General features: G+C 32.6%; 2 protein-coding genes across 4 annotated transcripts; one reads left to right on the forward strand and one right to left on the reverse strand.

The window, feature by feature from the left end:
• Positions 1-5,006: 5,006 nt before the first annotated feature.
• On the forward strand, positions 5,007-7,447 carry LOC127903698 (vacuolar-processing enzyme-like). 2 transcript variants are annotated; one of them, XM_052444192.1, is made up of 9 exons: positions 5,007-5,225; positions 5,325-5,489; positions 5,574-5,730; positions 5,860-5,945; positions 6,063-6,262; positions 6,358-6,406; positions 6,513-6,755; positions 6,839-7,045; positions 7,244-7,447. In XM_052444192.1, exons 1-9 carry the CDS (start codon positions 5,070-5,072, stop codon positions 7,379-7,381), a joined length of 1,401 nt encoding a protein of 466 aa, XP_052300152.1. In that variant the 5' UTR covers positions 5,007-5,069; the 3' UTR covers positions 7,382-7,447. The 2 variants fall into 2 exon arrangements, with proteins under 2 accessions (XP_052300152.1, XP_052300153.1); XM_052444193.1 differs by having other exon boundaries at positions 5,574-5,721.
• Positions 7,448-12,245: 4,798 nt separating this feature from the next.
• On the reverse strand, positions 12,246-15,182 carry LOC127903699 (uncharacterized). Of its 2 annotated transcripts, none has more exons than XM_052444194.1 (2): positions 12,610-15,182; positions 12,246-12,514 (listed from the first exon to the last, which is right to left on the reverse strand). In XM_052444194.1, the coding sequence occupies exon 1, from the start codon at positions 15,127-15,129 to the stop codon at positions 13,861-13,863; it is 1,269 nt and encodes a 422-aa protein (XP_052300154.1). In that variant the 5' UTR covers positions 15,130-15,182; the 3' UTR covers positions 12,246-12,514; positions 12,610-13,860. Both variants share the same exon structure in this region, with proteins under 2 accessions (XP_052300154.1, XP_052300155.1).
• Positions 15,183-16,503: the final 1,321 nt, after the last annotated feature.

The following is a 16,503-nucleotide window of genomic DNA, read 5'->3' on the forward strand; positions in this document are numbered from 1 at the left end:
AGGGCTTTCAATAAACACTAGCCCAATAAATATAGGAAGCAGTAGTGGACCACACCCATAGCAAGAACCGGTCTCTAACCCAATTGTCAACCGAACCATATCTATAGAAACCGAATCACCAAAAGCAACTTCTTCAAAAAAGTTTATCAAAATAAACAACTCTCCTTTAGAAGAAGAAGAAAAATCCTCTCCTCTAAATCCAAAAGAAGAAGAATATAAATAGTTTTCCTCTTGGGTATATTCTACCTGTTCCCACAACAATACAATCTTCAAATCTCCAGGAAATAATATGTACCCCAGAATGATAGCCATAAAAGGAGCAGATCCACTCCTTGTTGGAAAAATAGCCCAATACGGGTATCTAGACTTAGTATATCCAGACACAGACCTTAGGAAAATAGCCAGTTTAGATGAGCTATTAGTAAAAGAGCTTTCTAAATTTGCCCAAAAAGATCTATATATCTAAAATTCTACACCATCAGTTCAGAATACCATCAGAATGTAGAATACCAAGCATATTATATGATCTCAGTGGGACATATTACAAAGAATTTTCAATTAGAAGTAGGAACTGAATATACAAATGTTCCTCATATAACCAATGCATGGATAAGAACCCGTAGAGCTGGAGGAATAAAAACAATATGGAGTATCGCTAAAGATCTCTATAAGAGAAATTATAGAACAATTATCCGTTTCCAAAACTATATCCTTGTAACTTCAGAAGATAGCCATACACCATCCAATATCCTTCTAGAATTCATCAATGAAATCAGTACCATCAGATTCCCCAGTAGCAGTGAAACTATGCAACAGGCTTATCAACTTATGGAAGTAAAGCAGCCTGACAAGTAAAAGATGCTGGAAGCAGACATAAAAGATAAAAAAATGTTCGTGGCAGACAGAGAAGATAAAAAGATGCTCGTGGCAGACATAAAAGATAAAAAGATGCTCGAAGATAAAAAAGAATGCTCGTGGCAGACAACAAAAAGAAGTGCCCGACAAAATAAAAAGAAGAAGATAAGAAGAGAAAGACATGTGACATTATTTTTCTTCGTAACGATGTAAGCAATGATGTAAGAGGCCAATAATGTAAAAGCCAATAATACAAGGGCTATAATGTAAATCTTCTCCATCAATAAAAGGGAGAAAGAGGAAGAAAACCTCAGATGTTCTTAGAAGAACTCAAAACATATCTCAAAATTCTCTCAACTATGATTCTGTAAACACTTCTTTGCTCCAAACCATAAATCACATCGTCATAAATCATTAACAAAAACCATCAGAGAAAAGAAAAAGAAACCTAAACTTCTCTAACACTTCTCAACAAGCTGATCAAAATCCATACAGTAAAGCCATCTGAGTCCGCAGATCCTGCTGAGGCAGGAAGCCGTTAAGGGAATAGGACATCCAGGCTGCAGGTCACTGGAAGGAGATCGGGAGGGGAAGAAGTTAAAGAAAATTAGGTAATAATTCTTAACCTTTATCTCTTGGTGGAGGTTGTTGATGGTCGATTGATGAGACAATTTATGGAGGGAGAGCAAATTTTTATAATGAAACAAATCTTTAATTATCTTTTATAATATGAATCATAAATTTTATTTAGGAGAATCTAAAGAATACATGATAAACTCAACTACAAAAATAACATATAATGAATATATGATGATCATAGACTTTAATTTAGGATCGTTTAAACAGAGTTCATATATGTTCAGTAAATAGGAGCTTGTAAGAACAGAAGATTTATTAGCCATATACTCACTGGATTTACCTCAAGAAATAAAACAAAAGATCATAAAATATATTGAAATAGATAACCTAAAACATAACATAATCATGTTAACAATAGAAGAAGGAATCGATATAGCAAAAGCATACTTAAAACAAAAAGATTATAGAGAAGAACCTTCATGTACTTATAATTCCGATAACGAAGAATTTGAAATATAACTTGTAAATCTGTTCATATAAGAAAAATACTGGATAATTGTATATCGGCTGGAAACCAAGGTGTGCGGGCTACTGGTCCAAAGGAGATTTAAATATCTTGGTTTGCCAATGATCTCATCACTCTGGTAAAACAACGCCACGTACAACTACCCACTGGTATTAACTAAAATGTACTCTATATATGCTGAAAGAAAATAAATCTTTTAGTTATACATGTAAAATATCTTTTGTTATTTATTTTGATTATTTTGTAAATCTGTAAATTTGTTTTTGTATAAAATAACGAAATGGCATCTATGTTGATTATTTTGTTTATATTTGTTTGTTTATAATTGATTATGTTTTATTTTGTTTATCTGTTTTTTTTTTATGTTCACACGAACAAGATGGTATCAGAGCCAAACCATAAAAATGGATCCTATACAGGCAATAGTTAATAGTTTATATACATTAAAAGTATATAATAAAGAAGAAATAAAAAATTTAATAAAAGCATTAAAAACTGATAAAAATAATATAAGAAATATAGAACTTGAGTTAACCGAGGAGCTTAGAGAAAGATTTATAGATACAACAGGCGGTGAGATATTGATAGAGAAAAAAATGAAATTTATTGATAAATTTATAAAATTTTTAATATATTGGTATAAAACTGAAACAATATGAATCAAGCTGTTAATACAATACAAGAATTGGCAAATAGTATAGAACGTATGTGTCTAGGATGGAAAATCATAGTAAATATATATATAAATTTGATAAATCAGAAAATAGATTTGTTAGAACAAGAAAGAATAGGATTGATAAATTTAGGACCAGAAATTTATTCTGAATTTATAGATTTATATGAATTTGACAATCATTTATTATTATTGAAGGAAATCAATAAAACTTTAGAAAGAATAAAAAATAGATGTAGAAGGGATGGAAGAAGACAAATACTTCCTCAATTATAGAAAATAAAGAAAAATAAAAGGACTTAAATGAAATTTGCCAAGAATAATAAAACAAAAACCGTAAGGTACATTAATTGTAACTTAGGCACTCCCTATCTTAAATGGTAAAAGATTGTCTATACAAAACAAAAGAAATATGAAATATAAAAATTCCAGCTATTTTAAGACCAAGTTCTTTTCATGTGAAAGAGGCAATATGGAGAAGCATTTTGACCAATTTAGATAGAAATGTGAAATTAGTGCATCCTTGCTTCACGATTCTACCTTGCTAATGTAGTGCTTTCGATATACCGCATCAATAACACAGAAACAATAACTCATAGTTATTTTAGAATTTTTTTTTATAATTGTAATTAAACTTTTATTTATTTATCTTGTTTTAAGTTATAGTGCTTTATCCTGAAGCAATAACCAATTAATTGAATTGCTTTCTGTCAATGAATACTAAAAGTTTCAAAAAAAATTAAAAAAAAAAAAGAAAGAAAGAAAGAGATGCAAATTGCTGTTGATAATTGAGTTTAATTTGGGAAACATAAAATAATTTAGCATAACTTATTGTAAATGAATGAATTTATTAAGTTGATCAAAAAGAGAAAAAGATTATCCTATGGAAGAAGATAAAACCAGTTATGTAATATCTGGAATGGTGGTGCACGAGGGTACATTCTCTTACTATTTAATCACTTCACTATTATTAATCAATCTGATTGAGAAATGTTTAATGAGCTAGGAATTAATGAATGACTTATGAGTTATGACTATCTCTTTTAAATTTTTTTCTTTTTTTTTACTGAGTATTTCGATTTTCTGCTCATTTGAGCGGAGTTCAACTTTAAAATTTTATATTTCCACTAAAGAAATTTTACCAATTCAACTAATTAGTACTCAATCTCCCTTTTATTTTTAGCTTGCAACCACTAATTGGCTTATTTAGCAAGTTCTCTCATAATTGTACAAAATGTTCCAATTTTTTCAAATTTTGGACGGGTTTTAAATAAATGGATAGCGACACTCGTGTTGACCGTGATTTGACAAAATGGTGATAGCTTATTTTTAAAAAAAAAATTGCGAGGAATAACCATTTGAGACAAAAATAAAAAACCCCATAATTTATTTCTTTCTTTTTTTTTCTAATAGAAATGTTCCGGCAAATCCTGAATTTTGACCCAAAAAAATATTATATATCCCAAAAGAGTTTGTGCAATCGTTTTACCAAATTACACACCCGGTCGTTTTTCCCTCAGTTCCGTAAAAGATTGGATTATATAAACATATATGTAAAAGATTATTATTATTATGAGACTACACAATTAAATATAACAAAATTTAATTAACAATTTCTTAATTTTCTCCATGATGAGGCCAATGGTTTGAGTATTCCAGTGGGTGTGGGAGCTTGGTAACTTTTAATTATTTTCTTTTATTTTAGTTGTAATTCAACTTTCATACATTCAAATAGATCTCAACGGACACTAAATTAAGCTTCAAAATTCCAAAAGACCTATTAGATCAATATTATTTCTATTACTCACTTAATAAACGAAAAATAAGATGGCATAAAATAGGTTATATAATTAAGAGTCTTGTTAATTTACAATTAATGTAACTTACAATTCTTATAATAAGACAGTAGATTCCACTATCATATCATAAATTTTTATATATTTTATTATAACCGTAAGTTGCATTAAATGTAACTTAATAAAATCCCACAATTAAATATCACAATTTCCACCGTACAATATTATGCCATGGTTTTGTGCGGGGGCTTTGATCTTTTTTTTTTTTTTTTTCACAAGACAAAATTAGCAAAAACAAAAGGTTTCCAAAGCCGACACACAAAACCATGGCATAATATTAGTGGCAGTAAGTGGTCTCAAAATCAGGCGTTCTAGCCAGTTTCGTTTGGTGGGCATATATGGCTACAAGACAAAGGCTTTTTGCCTGGCAGTTTCTTCATCATCATCATCGTCAGTATTATTATTATTATTATCCCTAAAATCCCAATTGAAATCTAATACAAATAAGTAACCAATTAATTAATTAATTAATGCTCTCTAAAACCCCCCAATTGAAATCACTCTATATATATGCATATGCTTCCAATTCTGCTCTTACACTCTTACTCACTAATTTTGCTTCCACTATTTATCAAAAACAATGAATCATTTCATTCTCATTGCTTCACTTCTTCTCCTTTTCTTGTTAAATAATTTTATTGTTGAAGCTCGACAAATTGCAAGAAGCACAACTACTGGAACCAGATGGGTAGTTCTAGTTGCTGGATCCAATTATTATGAAAATTATCGGCACCAGGTTAAATTTTATTAATTAATTAGTTTTAATTTTTATTTAATTTACATACAAATTAATTTTGTCGATTTCACCATCAAATTTGCTGGTTATTTTTTGCAGGCCGATGTGTGTCACGCGTATCAAATTCTGAAAAATGGAGGATTAAAAGATGAAAACATAATTGTTTTCATGTATGATGATATCGCATTTAACGTTCAAAATCCAAGGCCTGGTATCATCATCAACAAGCCGTACGGCCCTGATGTTTATAATGGAGTCCCCAAGGTATTTATTTTATTATTATTTTTTTTGCTTGATAAATCAAACTTTTTTTAATTTGATTATATTATTCCTATGGCTATTTTACAGGATTACACTGGTGAAAATTGTACTGCCAACAATTTTCTGGCGGTGATTCTCGGCAACAGAACTGCACTCACCGGGGGCAGTGGCAAGGTTGTAAATAGTGGTCCGAATGACTATATTTTTATTTATTATGCAGACCATGGAAGCGCTGGTATGGTCGGTGAGTATCAACATTATTAATTAGTAAAATTAATTGTTTTTTTAAGCTTTAATTTCTTATTATTATTATTTTTTTCTTCAATCTTATAATTTTTTTCACATCAATGTTTTTATAATTTATGTGCTGCAGCAATGCCTACTGGAGATGACCTCTACGCTAAAGATTTGATAGAGGTGTTAAAAAAGAAACACGAGGCTAAATCTTATAAAAGCATGGTAAGTAAATGAAATCAATTAACCATTATGCAAATTTAATTACTACTTGATAACTAATCAATTGATTAACAAATTTTATTTATTTTTGGTTGGTAATTTTGGGGGGAAATTAATTAGGTATTTTACCTTGAGGCTTGTGAATCCGGAAGCATGTTTGATGGGCTTCTCACGGAAGACATGAACATATATGCAGTCACGGCTTCAACTCCCGCAGAGAGCAGCTACGCGATGTATTGTCCCGGGCATTATCCGAGTCCCGAGGATGATTTTGAAACTTGTTTGGGTGATCTCTTCAGTATTTCTTGGATTGAAGATAGGTCAATTAATTGATTATTTGATTTTTCATCGATAAATTTGATGTTAATTAAAATTTATAATTTTTTTTTAAACTTTTCTGTGTAATGGCGTGCAGTGAAAAACATGATTTACAGAAGGAAACACTACAGCAACAACATGGAGTGGTAAAATCTATTTTTTTTATTAATTAAAGTTATCACGTCTCTCTCTCTCTTTTAAAAAATAAAAAATAAAATAAAATTCTCTGGTTAATTCCGTCGAGTTTTACAGGTTCGGAGGAGGACATTGGTAGATTATTTAGACTTTAGCTCTCATGTAATGCAGTACGGAAACAAAGAGCTGAGCAAAGAGCCAATTTTTACGTATATTGGCACGAATCCTGATAACGACAACTTCACGATGAAGGCTGAAGAATTTTCTTCTAACCCATCAGCTGAAATTGCTCATTCGAGTCGTTTGACGAGGGGAGCTGTTAGTCAACGCGATGCTCAACTTCATTATCTTTGGCACAGGGTAATTCAATTAATCTTTTATCAAATTATTGTTTAATTAATTAGATCTTGTAATTTGAGTTATAATAATGTTTATTCTTGCAGTTCAATAGATCGGCTGATGGGTCTAGTGAGAAGATCGAAGCTCAGAAGCAATTACAGAATGAGATTTTAAGCAGGCAGCAAGTGGATCAAAATATTCATCAAATCATAGCACTAGTTTTTGGGGAAGAAAATGTGTCGAAAATGATTGAGTCCATTCGACCAGCAGGCCAGCCTCTTGTAGACGACTGGGATTGCTTGAAAATGCTTGTAAGTTTTATATTATTGTTATTATTTTCTTAATTAATTCCATTATTATCTCAAGCATACACACGTACTCGCACACACATAATCATTTTTAGGTGCGGCTGTCTTCATTTTTTCAATGCAGCTGTCCGCACGGTTTAACTTTGTGTGTATATATAATTTAATTGATTATTTTGATTAATTAATTAATTATATATATAGGTGAGAATTTATGGGGAAATTTGTGGATCATTATCAGTATATGGAAAGAAGTACACAAGAGCAATGGCCAACATGTGCAATGCTGGAATCAATGAGAAGCAGATGACTTTGGCATCCAATCAAGCTTGTTTGAAATAAAATAAGTAAAATAATTGTTTGAATAAGTTCTTGAAATAAAATACGTCTTTGAATATTTGAAGAATATACCTAAAGCTTTTAATTTCTCTGTTTAAAAATATTTTTTCTTTCTTTTAATTTATTTCTTTGAGGAAAAAATGTGATTTGATTTTCTTTTTATACGGTTCAATTGATATTGTAGCTAGTTGTTATCAGGCCTAAAAACTTCAGTAGTTGGATGAAAATAACCCAAAAAGAAAAATAAATGATAACAAAATAAGAATAAAGAATAAATCCTTTAATTTGAATTTTTTTTCCCCGATAAGATCATTCTTTTAACCAGATCCAAAGAAATGCTTTATACTTTTTTTGCATGACACATGAGAAAAGAAAAAAACACATTAGAAGAAAAATAAGGAATTATGATATTTCAAGACAACAGCTATAAGATAAGAAAACCAAAGCAAATATGGAAACAAATACAATAAAAAAAAGGCATTAAACATTCTTTATCCATCCTTCAATTATTGCCTCAATATTAACAAATCATTTAAAATCCCAAAGATCATATTAATTGTGCTATTGAGGCTTTGGGACATTGTAATCAAAGACTGAGAAAGCTATCGTTTTTTTTCCCTATAAAAAGTTTTATTTTCTTAGTCACTATGATGCGTAATTAAAAAAATTATCAAAATTACCACCTAAAGCAACTTATAAATACAAAAATAGTGTTAAACATTTCAAAATTTTTTTTAAAAAAATTATGTCAGATCATGTGACATTCACTAACTAGTTGGAGAGATAATATAATTAATTTATCTAGATTTAGTAAAAAATTATTAATTATTTAATTAATGAAATTTAAAATAAAAATTTGATATGTCTAATCATTACTCTAAATATAATAGACACCAAAATAATAAAAAATTAAAGTTTAAGAGTTCAAAATATTTTATTTATAGTCTCGTGAATAGAACAACATAATTGCAAACGGCACAGTTTCTCACTTACGTTTCTTTGTTGGCACACGTAATTATAAAAAATTTAGAACAGTAGTACCGAATGAGCTTGAATTAATTAATTGTATTGTGTGTAATGCATTGAGGTATGCTCAACTAAGATTTGGAAATTGTTTAAAAAAAATGAAATCATGGATATATTTTCAGATAATCCATAAGTTTTTGAAAAAAAAAAAAAGTTTTTAACACCCTATTATATCCTGATAAATATCTCTTCTACTAAACTTGACAAACACTAATATAACAAACCCCAATTATTTTCTCCTGTATTCTTTTGCGCTCTCATAGGTGTCATTTTATTTTTTGAGTCTTTTGTTGCTAAATTTTTAGATTCATGATCAGTTCATTTTCATGATTTTTTTTTAGTCTATGATCTTCATCTATACAAATTTAAAATACTCGCTTTTGTTTTCTTCATTTTTTTAGATAAATTATTTTTAATTTTGGGAAACTAATGTTTTTAAGTTTTGTAAAGAAAGAAAGTTTGGAGAGAAGAATAAAGATAACAATAATTCAAAAGAAATTATCACTTATAGAATTGTTTATGTGAAAGGTAAGGTAAGAAGACTACTAAAAAATTTTAAGAGTGAGAAAATTGATAGAAATCAAAGAAAATTTGGAAATCAAAGCGCACTCAAATTAAGGATGATAATTTAGAAAGAAATGGTATTTTTAGTATTAAATGAATCATAATTGAAAGGGGGTTTTAAAAGAAGGCCGAAACTACAATGCCTCGGGGGTTTGGTGCCACAGTCGTTTGTCAGTTAGCAAGGTGACCGTTGGATTTAATCCCACGGCTGCAGAAGAGAGGCAGACATAAAGGGCAGTTACCTGAGGAAAAGGTAAGAGCCGGTCAGCTGGAGAAAAGATGGGTTTGAAAAAATAGCATCCACGTGTAATGAACATGTAGTATTTTAGGAAGACACATGTAATGAACGGCAGCAAACAGCAAAATACAGAAACAGCAAAAAGTGTATGCAGGTAATGGTTGGAAACAACTTGGTGGAGGCATGCAAGTATTTGTTAAACTAGGTGAGACAGGAAAAATGTGATACAGCGACGAGAATTTTTGCAAACAGTGAATTTAAAGTGTCAACAAATGGTGGAAAAAGAATAGTAATTTTTTTATTTAATTATGAACAACACATAATTTATCCTTAATTTAAATAAAAGGATAAATTATTAATTGTACATAAAATGAAGAAAAATTCGGAAAAGAATATATCGAAATATTTGGAAAAAATTTGTTAACAATTCATAATTTGAAGAAGTATGCATATCATACCATAAGAAAAAAGAGTTGGAGTTTGGACGAGGAGATCTAAAAAAATGAAGGTTGAATTTTGGAGGAGCTAACGAAGAGATGGAACAGCATTATTTATTGTTTATTTAGTCATGGAATAACAACATTGCTTGACATAGATGATGTCGTAGTATAATAAAAGGGACGAAACGTCAATATTTATCGAATACAAGTGATACATGAAAAAAGTAATGTAGTGTACGTGATGTAAGTGTCATTTAAGGGTAGATGAGTGAAAAAATGAGATTGTGATAGAAGTTGGAAAAAGTTAACACAGTAAGTGCGAAATAAAAAGAAAAAAAATAAGGTACTTTCTAAACATCCCCATGTCAAAAACTTTGTCTTATTTTGAATGTAAATTTATTTATTAAAAAAATAATAGAGTGTTTTTAGGCAGATAAATGATAATAAATTATTGAACAAAGAAGAAGGAAAAAAAATAATTGTGGCACGATCTTAAAAGAATTCTATGGGGTTAATGTTTTGTCCCATACGATGATAATATGGATGGAGTTGTATGTTAGTGCAAAAAAGAGGATGATCCATAATTAGGTTTGGTTAATGAAGTTAAAGATGGTGGAAAAGGGTTATATAGAAGTAAAATGTAATTATAATGCAGTGTTTGGTATGAATAAGTAAATGAATAATAATGCAAATTGGGTATACGAACTTAAAATGTGATAATAATGGTGTTTCCGTAAAAAGACCCGTAGGGCAAGATTAAAGACTAAATTGTGCAATTATGTAACTACTTTTATTTTGTAATAAAATAGGAGGGGCTGCAATGTTAGTAGGCAAAAATCAAGTACAAGTTGCGATTGTAATAGGTTTTGTAAGTCTTGTGTTGAATGTAATGGTTGGATCATAAAAGAGAAAATAATGGCGTATGAAATCACAATTGCATGGTAAGTATACCTCAGTTGTAGTTGGAAAACATTTCCATCGGAAGAGAAAAATTGAATATGAGTTATGCTGTAAAATGTTAATGTGGTGAAAAGTGTGCACAGGTGTAAAGCCCAAGAATCGGTGTTTTGTTGAGGCTCCAACCTTTCCCCTTTGCAATGAGACAATGTTGGAATGTGTTGAATATGCTGGCCTTTTAATGAAAAATGTAATAAAAATAATTATTTTTTTGTTGTTAGAGCCAGAGCGGGTTTGTTGAAGGACGAGTTTAGACTTGATTCGCGAGTAAAATGGAAAAATATATTAGAAAATTGGCTTCTAATTTTTAAAAAAATATAAAGAAAATGTCGTGATATCCCTAGTAAAATATACTCAACCCCGCAATATATTGAAATTTAAAAACTCAACCCAAGAAATTTAAATACAAATAGAAAGAGCTGGGCTGTTGAAAGTAAAAAGAAGCATGTAAAAACAAATATAAATTAAAAATTTGAAATAACACATAAGTTCATTAATTTGTACATTAACCTAACATATACCAATTCCAACTGCAGTCGGCCATAGAAAAGTCCTAAACTAAAAATGTTTGCAAAATTTTTGTCATATGGAGAAGGCCAAAATTTTGTGAAAGGGGGCACAATTCTTCCTGTCTTCGAGTCCCTAGTCAATGAATATGTCATCTACTAATCCTTTTGTTGGAGCTTGAGGAATTGCCACCGGGTGCATGAGGTAAAATATATAAAAATTTTATTTGTTGCGGTATGTTTGCTCGGCTCCATTAGGATTTAACGTGAAATACCTGACTTTAGGTATCCATTGTGCCATTTTTTATTGAAACTATGTTCTTTGATATTTATGATTCACTTTGCTTTAGGTATTCATAGTGGGTTAATGGTTTTACAAATTAGGATTCACCGGCATTGATTTTTATTTTTATGGATGTTTTATTGTTAGACCTTTTACAGTATGGGCCCTTATTGGGAAAGGGAAGGTATTTTAGTTTTGTAGTGGTTATGTAAGTTGAAGGAATAAGATTTAGCATTAAAAGAATATAGTATATCAAATAATTAATTCGCGTGTTAGTAAAATTGTGAGTTTTCGTTACCCCACTGAATTGAGGTTATACAAAAGAATTGCAAAGGTCTCGTGTTAAGTATCTTGTGTATTCACATAAGAAAAAGTTTATAGTATGAATACAATAATAGTGGAGTGAGTAACTAAAATTTGAACTGTTATGTATCCTTTGTCATCTCCACATGACGACATTAATAAAATGCAAACGTGTACACCTGGGTATGAAAAAGTTAATACCCATTACATTTCATATTGATGCAGTTATGTATATCATTGGAAAACTGGAGTTATTAAAGAGCTTGCATGCTATGTTGGGCATTGATTACAGCAACGAAGACATTGACGATGTACCTGAGAAATTTGACGCAGTGGTTGATGGACCAGGTGAGATGGGAATGTCCATTGTTTAGCAGAATGGTAATAGTTTGTATCTGAGTAACAAATTCAGCATCGTCAATTTCCACAGTAGGTCACAAAGTTATGGAAAATTTGGTGGCATATGATTAACTTTGTCACTTTATTTCAAACAAATGCCAAAGTGTGCTAGAGGAACACATTCGATAACCAATTTGCAGTTAAAGTGAAACGTCACAGTTGTGGGACCGAACTGACCATTGAAAAATATATGGTTAATTTACATTATGTGTACAGAAATTGAAAATATGTCAATAAGCATTGTCCAACTCAATTTCGCATGGCAAATCCCCATGACGTCAGTAATAACGTGATGGTTTCCATGTAACGAGTTGTTTGCCCGATTCAAAACATTAGGGAGTACGTTTGTACAATGTTAAGCTGATTTACATATGATGTGCCTTAAGTCATGGACGAGCAATAACGGTTCCTTTCATTGACCTGCAATAGGAGCTTTCGCATTTAAAGGCATGTATATAGAAAGCCAAATTTAATATTTTGTATAGAAAGGAGGAACATTAAAACATAGTTCTTACTGGTTTGTGCTGTTCTTGGTCGGGCCGTCCAGGATGTGGCAATCCGTCAGAGATGATTATCACTGCAACAGGGTAATGATTAGTGCATACAGAAAATGCAAAGGAGATTTGGGTATCTGTAAGAGTAAAATTTAAAAAATCATGGCATAGGTTATAGTTAGGGTCTGATGATTTAAATATCTTGTACTATTTGATTTAGTAGACCTTTTCTTTGGTGGAGAAATACTGTCATGTAACTGCCATTTCCATTGCATTGCTTGGGGAAGCATATTCATCCCTGGTCCATAAGCTGATCTATATTCATCCACTGTTATCAGCCTATGTACGTATGTGTCCAGCTTGTCTCCCCATGTGTCGATGCATCGGCATGCATGTGGGCAAGGAATTCCAGAGAGTTGCCATAATCTGCAAGTGCATGTCATAAGTTCCCTGTTAATCTCATAGGCAAGCCCATCCCTAGTTACAACCGCTATTGCATTGCGCGAAGTGACATCAACAGTCCAACCCTCACCCTCAAACGTATTTTGTATGATTTGCTGTCTTACAGCTGGGGTGATTTTGTCATAAACCCATTCCCAGCCAAGTAAATATCGTCTCTGAAATATTTCAGCAACTTTTCGGGTTATTGTTGTATACCTTTGTGCGACATTCAAGTCCAACTGTTTGAGCAACCAAATACGAAGTTGTTCGGTGGCACTGATGGTTATTTCTGTGCTTTTCACCCACTCCGGCATAAAATATAATGCCCACTTCTGGCAATCAGTGTCTTTCAACCAATTATAACATTCCATGCTTATCGTTTCAATGACAGCCATCTGGTTTTTGAAACTATTCCCATTGGTGCTCCTACATGCACCCCAAAATGGTGAATGAACTGTCACCCCAGGAAACTCATGTACCATTTTGGTGTAAAGACTGAAACAACACTGCCTATACACAGCAGATGGAAGGAACTCTTCAACTGCCTCGTCAATGCCATTATCCCCGTCACCCATTATGCACAATCCTTCTCCACGTTCCAACCGGAGTCCATAGTTTAAATTTTTTAGGAAAAAAGCCCACGAGTCCAAATTCTCTTCTACAACCTCACAAAATGCAATTGGGAGGACAGAATCATTCCCGTCATGACAAACTGCAACTAGCATCACACTCTTATATGGACTATCAATCTCCCACCCATCAATTGTTACAAGCATTCGACATCTTGTCTTAAAAGCATATGCGGTGTCATAGAGGAAAACAAACATTCGGTCAAAAATGTCGGCGGTAAACTGCTGCTGTGATTTTGTCTATATAATAACGATGTTGCGACTGTTTACAATCTCCATCTCTTATTTGTATTGTAACAGCTGTGCATATCCAATGATCTGTTCTGAGCCAAAATCTCGCCATTTTGTCAACAGCTTCCAACTTCCATATGGGGCATTTAATCCCATAAGTTGTTGCAATTTCATTCCGTAATTTGTCAACTTCTCGGTGTTCACTTTGCTTCCGTATATGCAGGAACTTAGCTGCAATCCACTTTGTTCCCCCCTGCAGTTTGACCGAACGTTGATTGCATGTGTGCATTGGAGTTATGTCGTAGATAACGAAAACATTGCTGTGATTCTCTTTTACTGCTGTGATTTTCCAATCACAGTGAAGATTCGAACACTCGCAGCTGACACAGGTACTTGTGTTATGTATTATGCAAAGTTTAAAACCATCCCGAATTGTATTAACCTCTAATGCCGCTCTAAACTGAACATCATTTTTGAAGCGCTGGCCCATCCTCATAATCATTCGGTTATTGGATGCAGGATCAAATAAAAAACCATTTGTTCCTCTGATCCCTTTCTTCCTGTCTATTTCAATTTTAAATAAATCGTCTTCGTATCCCACCCACGACTTGTCTAATTCAACATCATCATCATTGCTGTTAGGGAAGTACATTCTCTCATTTGCCAAGTCATTATATGCTTCCCAACTTTTATCAAATGGCCATGAGACAGCATAATCTTGTGTCTTACCAGATGTGCATAGCTGAATGGCTGAATCTTTGCTGTTGGTTCCATTGGTTTCTTCAATCAGACGAGGATACATTTTGGCAAAAAATCTCTGCACTTCAGAATCTGAAATTAGTTGTCTCCTATTTGTTGAATCAGATTCTTCTACCCTTGACGATTTTGATGCTTTGGTATTCGTTCGTGGCTCACATGAAACGGTCGGGTCTTCATGGATGTCACTTCCACGATGGTGGCCATGCGAGATTTCATGCCCCTTAGCTGGTTGTTCCATCTTTTGTTCAAACAGCACCCTTGCAACATTCCTTTTTCTGGCATTGTGATCGGACGTTTTCAAATCTTCAGTAGGCAATGTAATCTTCACGGCTGTCTGTGATATATTCTTCGATGGCCTATTGCAGGCTATGAAATGATCAGGAGATGTGGTAGTTATTGTCTCCATTGATGTCATTCTGCATTGGCAGCTTCTTAAGGAAGTAGATGAATAGCACACACATTTGTGGGGAGTGCAATCCATTGTCTGCTGTATGTAACCTTCAATATTTGAACTTGACCGCACCGTCTCATAAGTAACCTCTGCATCCACCAATTTATGAGAGTAAGTAATCATAACCATAACAATATAAAAATGTAAGACCAAAATGGAAGCCCGACTTAAGGAAAACATAATATATTATAACGTTAGCATTACGGGGTTGAAATAGTGTCATACATTACAGTTGAATTGGCAGTTACAATATTTGGCTGTAACCCCGAGCAGAAGGAAAAAATTGTTAGTTTGAGAAACACCATTATAATAAGCTGCGTTATTTAACGAATCAATTGACAGTGAATGTTATGAAAACACAAACACATTTTCACCCACAAACTTACCAATTTAATGGTCTTGTCGGTTTAATAATAAAATCCTCACTTAGAGATACCAGTTGGGAGAACTGTAGCACAGACAGTCAACATCAGTAGCCGGAGCATAAATTTGTATTACTCTATGGCATAACTCAACCGGAACAAAGATATAGTCTCAGTGAATTTAACTATTCAGCGGAAAATATTATGCATTGCAAGATAAGTTGTTAATTCATAAACGTATTACATGCTTGGTCGTGCTAAATAGTTCATTTGGCTTAAAATTAAAATGGTAATTTAAAGATTACTCAATCCTGGAGTCCATTTGTTATGACAAGGTTGGTTAGACAAGTCTAATTATTTCCAATATGCCGTGAAATAAATACAAAACATTGGCCCGATGCTGCATCGGAACCAAAGGCTCTTTTACGTTCAAGTATTAGACACATCCCAACATGGTACATAGTAACCAGACAAAAAAATTCGGTTTCGCACAGAAGCTTTGCCATAAAACCAAGCAACAATATTTTCATATGAGATTGGTGCAGTTGCACAAACGATGATGTCGGGCCAATAATTAAATAAACATTTAATATGCTGCCATTTTGTCTGCACAATTAGGCACTGTTAAAACAGAAATTTCAATCTCCAGGTTTTACATACCTTATGAATAGAAAGTGAATGTGATCGTGCTATTCAATCCACCTCGGCCGTTTGTCTTTGTTTCTTGTAACGATGACTTAACGAGTAATGTCTGCAATTGCCGGCCCGGAGATATACAACTTCCACGGCTGATACAATTGTGGGAAGAGCTGTTTCGTAGTACCGTCGGACTGAAGCGTTAGTGGATCAGGTTCGACAACGATTTGACAGCGAAGTGATCATCAGCTCCCTGAGGATTGAACATAAATTGTTTGGAAAATGAGAACATATTTTATGCCAGTGTCGTTTGTGGCGCCATAATTCATGAGATGAATTTTTGGAGGTTTATATACGACCGCATGTTGTTTAACACGTGTAATGTACTGTAGCTTAATAATTTATA

The sequence above is a fragment of the Citrus sinensis genome, chromosome 7, assembly GCF_022201045.2.
Source record: "Citrus sinensis cultivar Valencia sweet orange chromosome 7, DVS_A1.0, whole genome shotgun sequence".
NCBI classification, from domain to species: domain Eukaryota; kingdom Viridiplantae; phylum Streptophyta; class Magnoliopsida; order Sapindales; family Rutaceae; genus Citrus; species Citrus sinensis.

Bases quoted from the DNA above. Each gene is read 5' to 3' on its own strand.
- LOC127903698 (XM_052444192.1), top strand. From the start codon at position 5,070: ATGAATCATTTCATTCTCATTGCTTCACTTCTTCTCCTTTTCTTGTTA. The intron at 5,490-5,573 runs GTATTTATTTTA...GCTATTTTACAG, and splicing joins TTTATAATGGAGTCCCCAAG to GATTACACTGGTGAAAATTG. The intron at 6,756-6,838 runs GTAATTCAATTA...TTATTCTTGCAG, and splicing joins TTCATTATCTTTGGCACAGG to TTCAATAGATCGGCTGATGG.
- LOC127903699 (XM_052444194.1), bottom strand. From the start codon at position 15,129: ATGGATTGCACTCCCCACAAATGTGTGTGCTATTCATCTACTTCCTTA.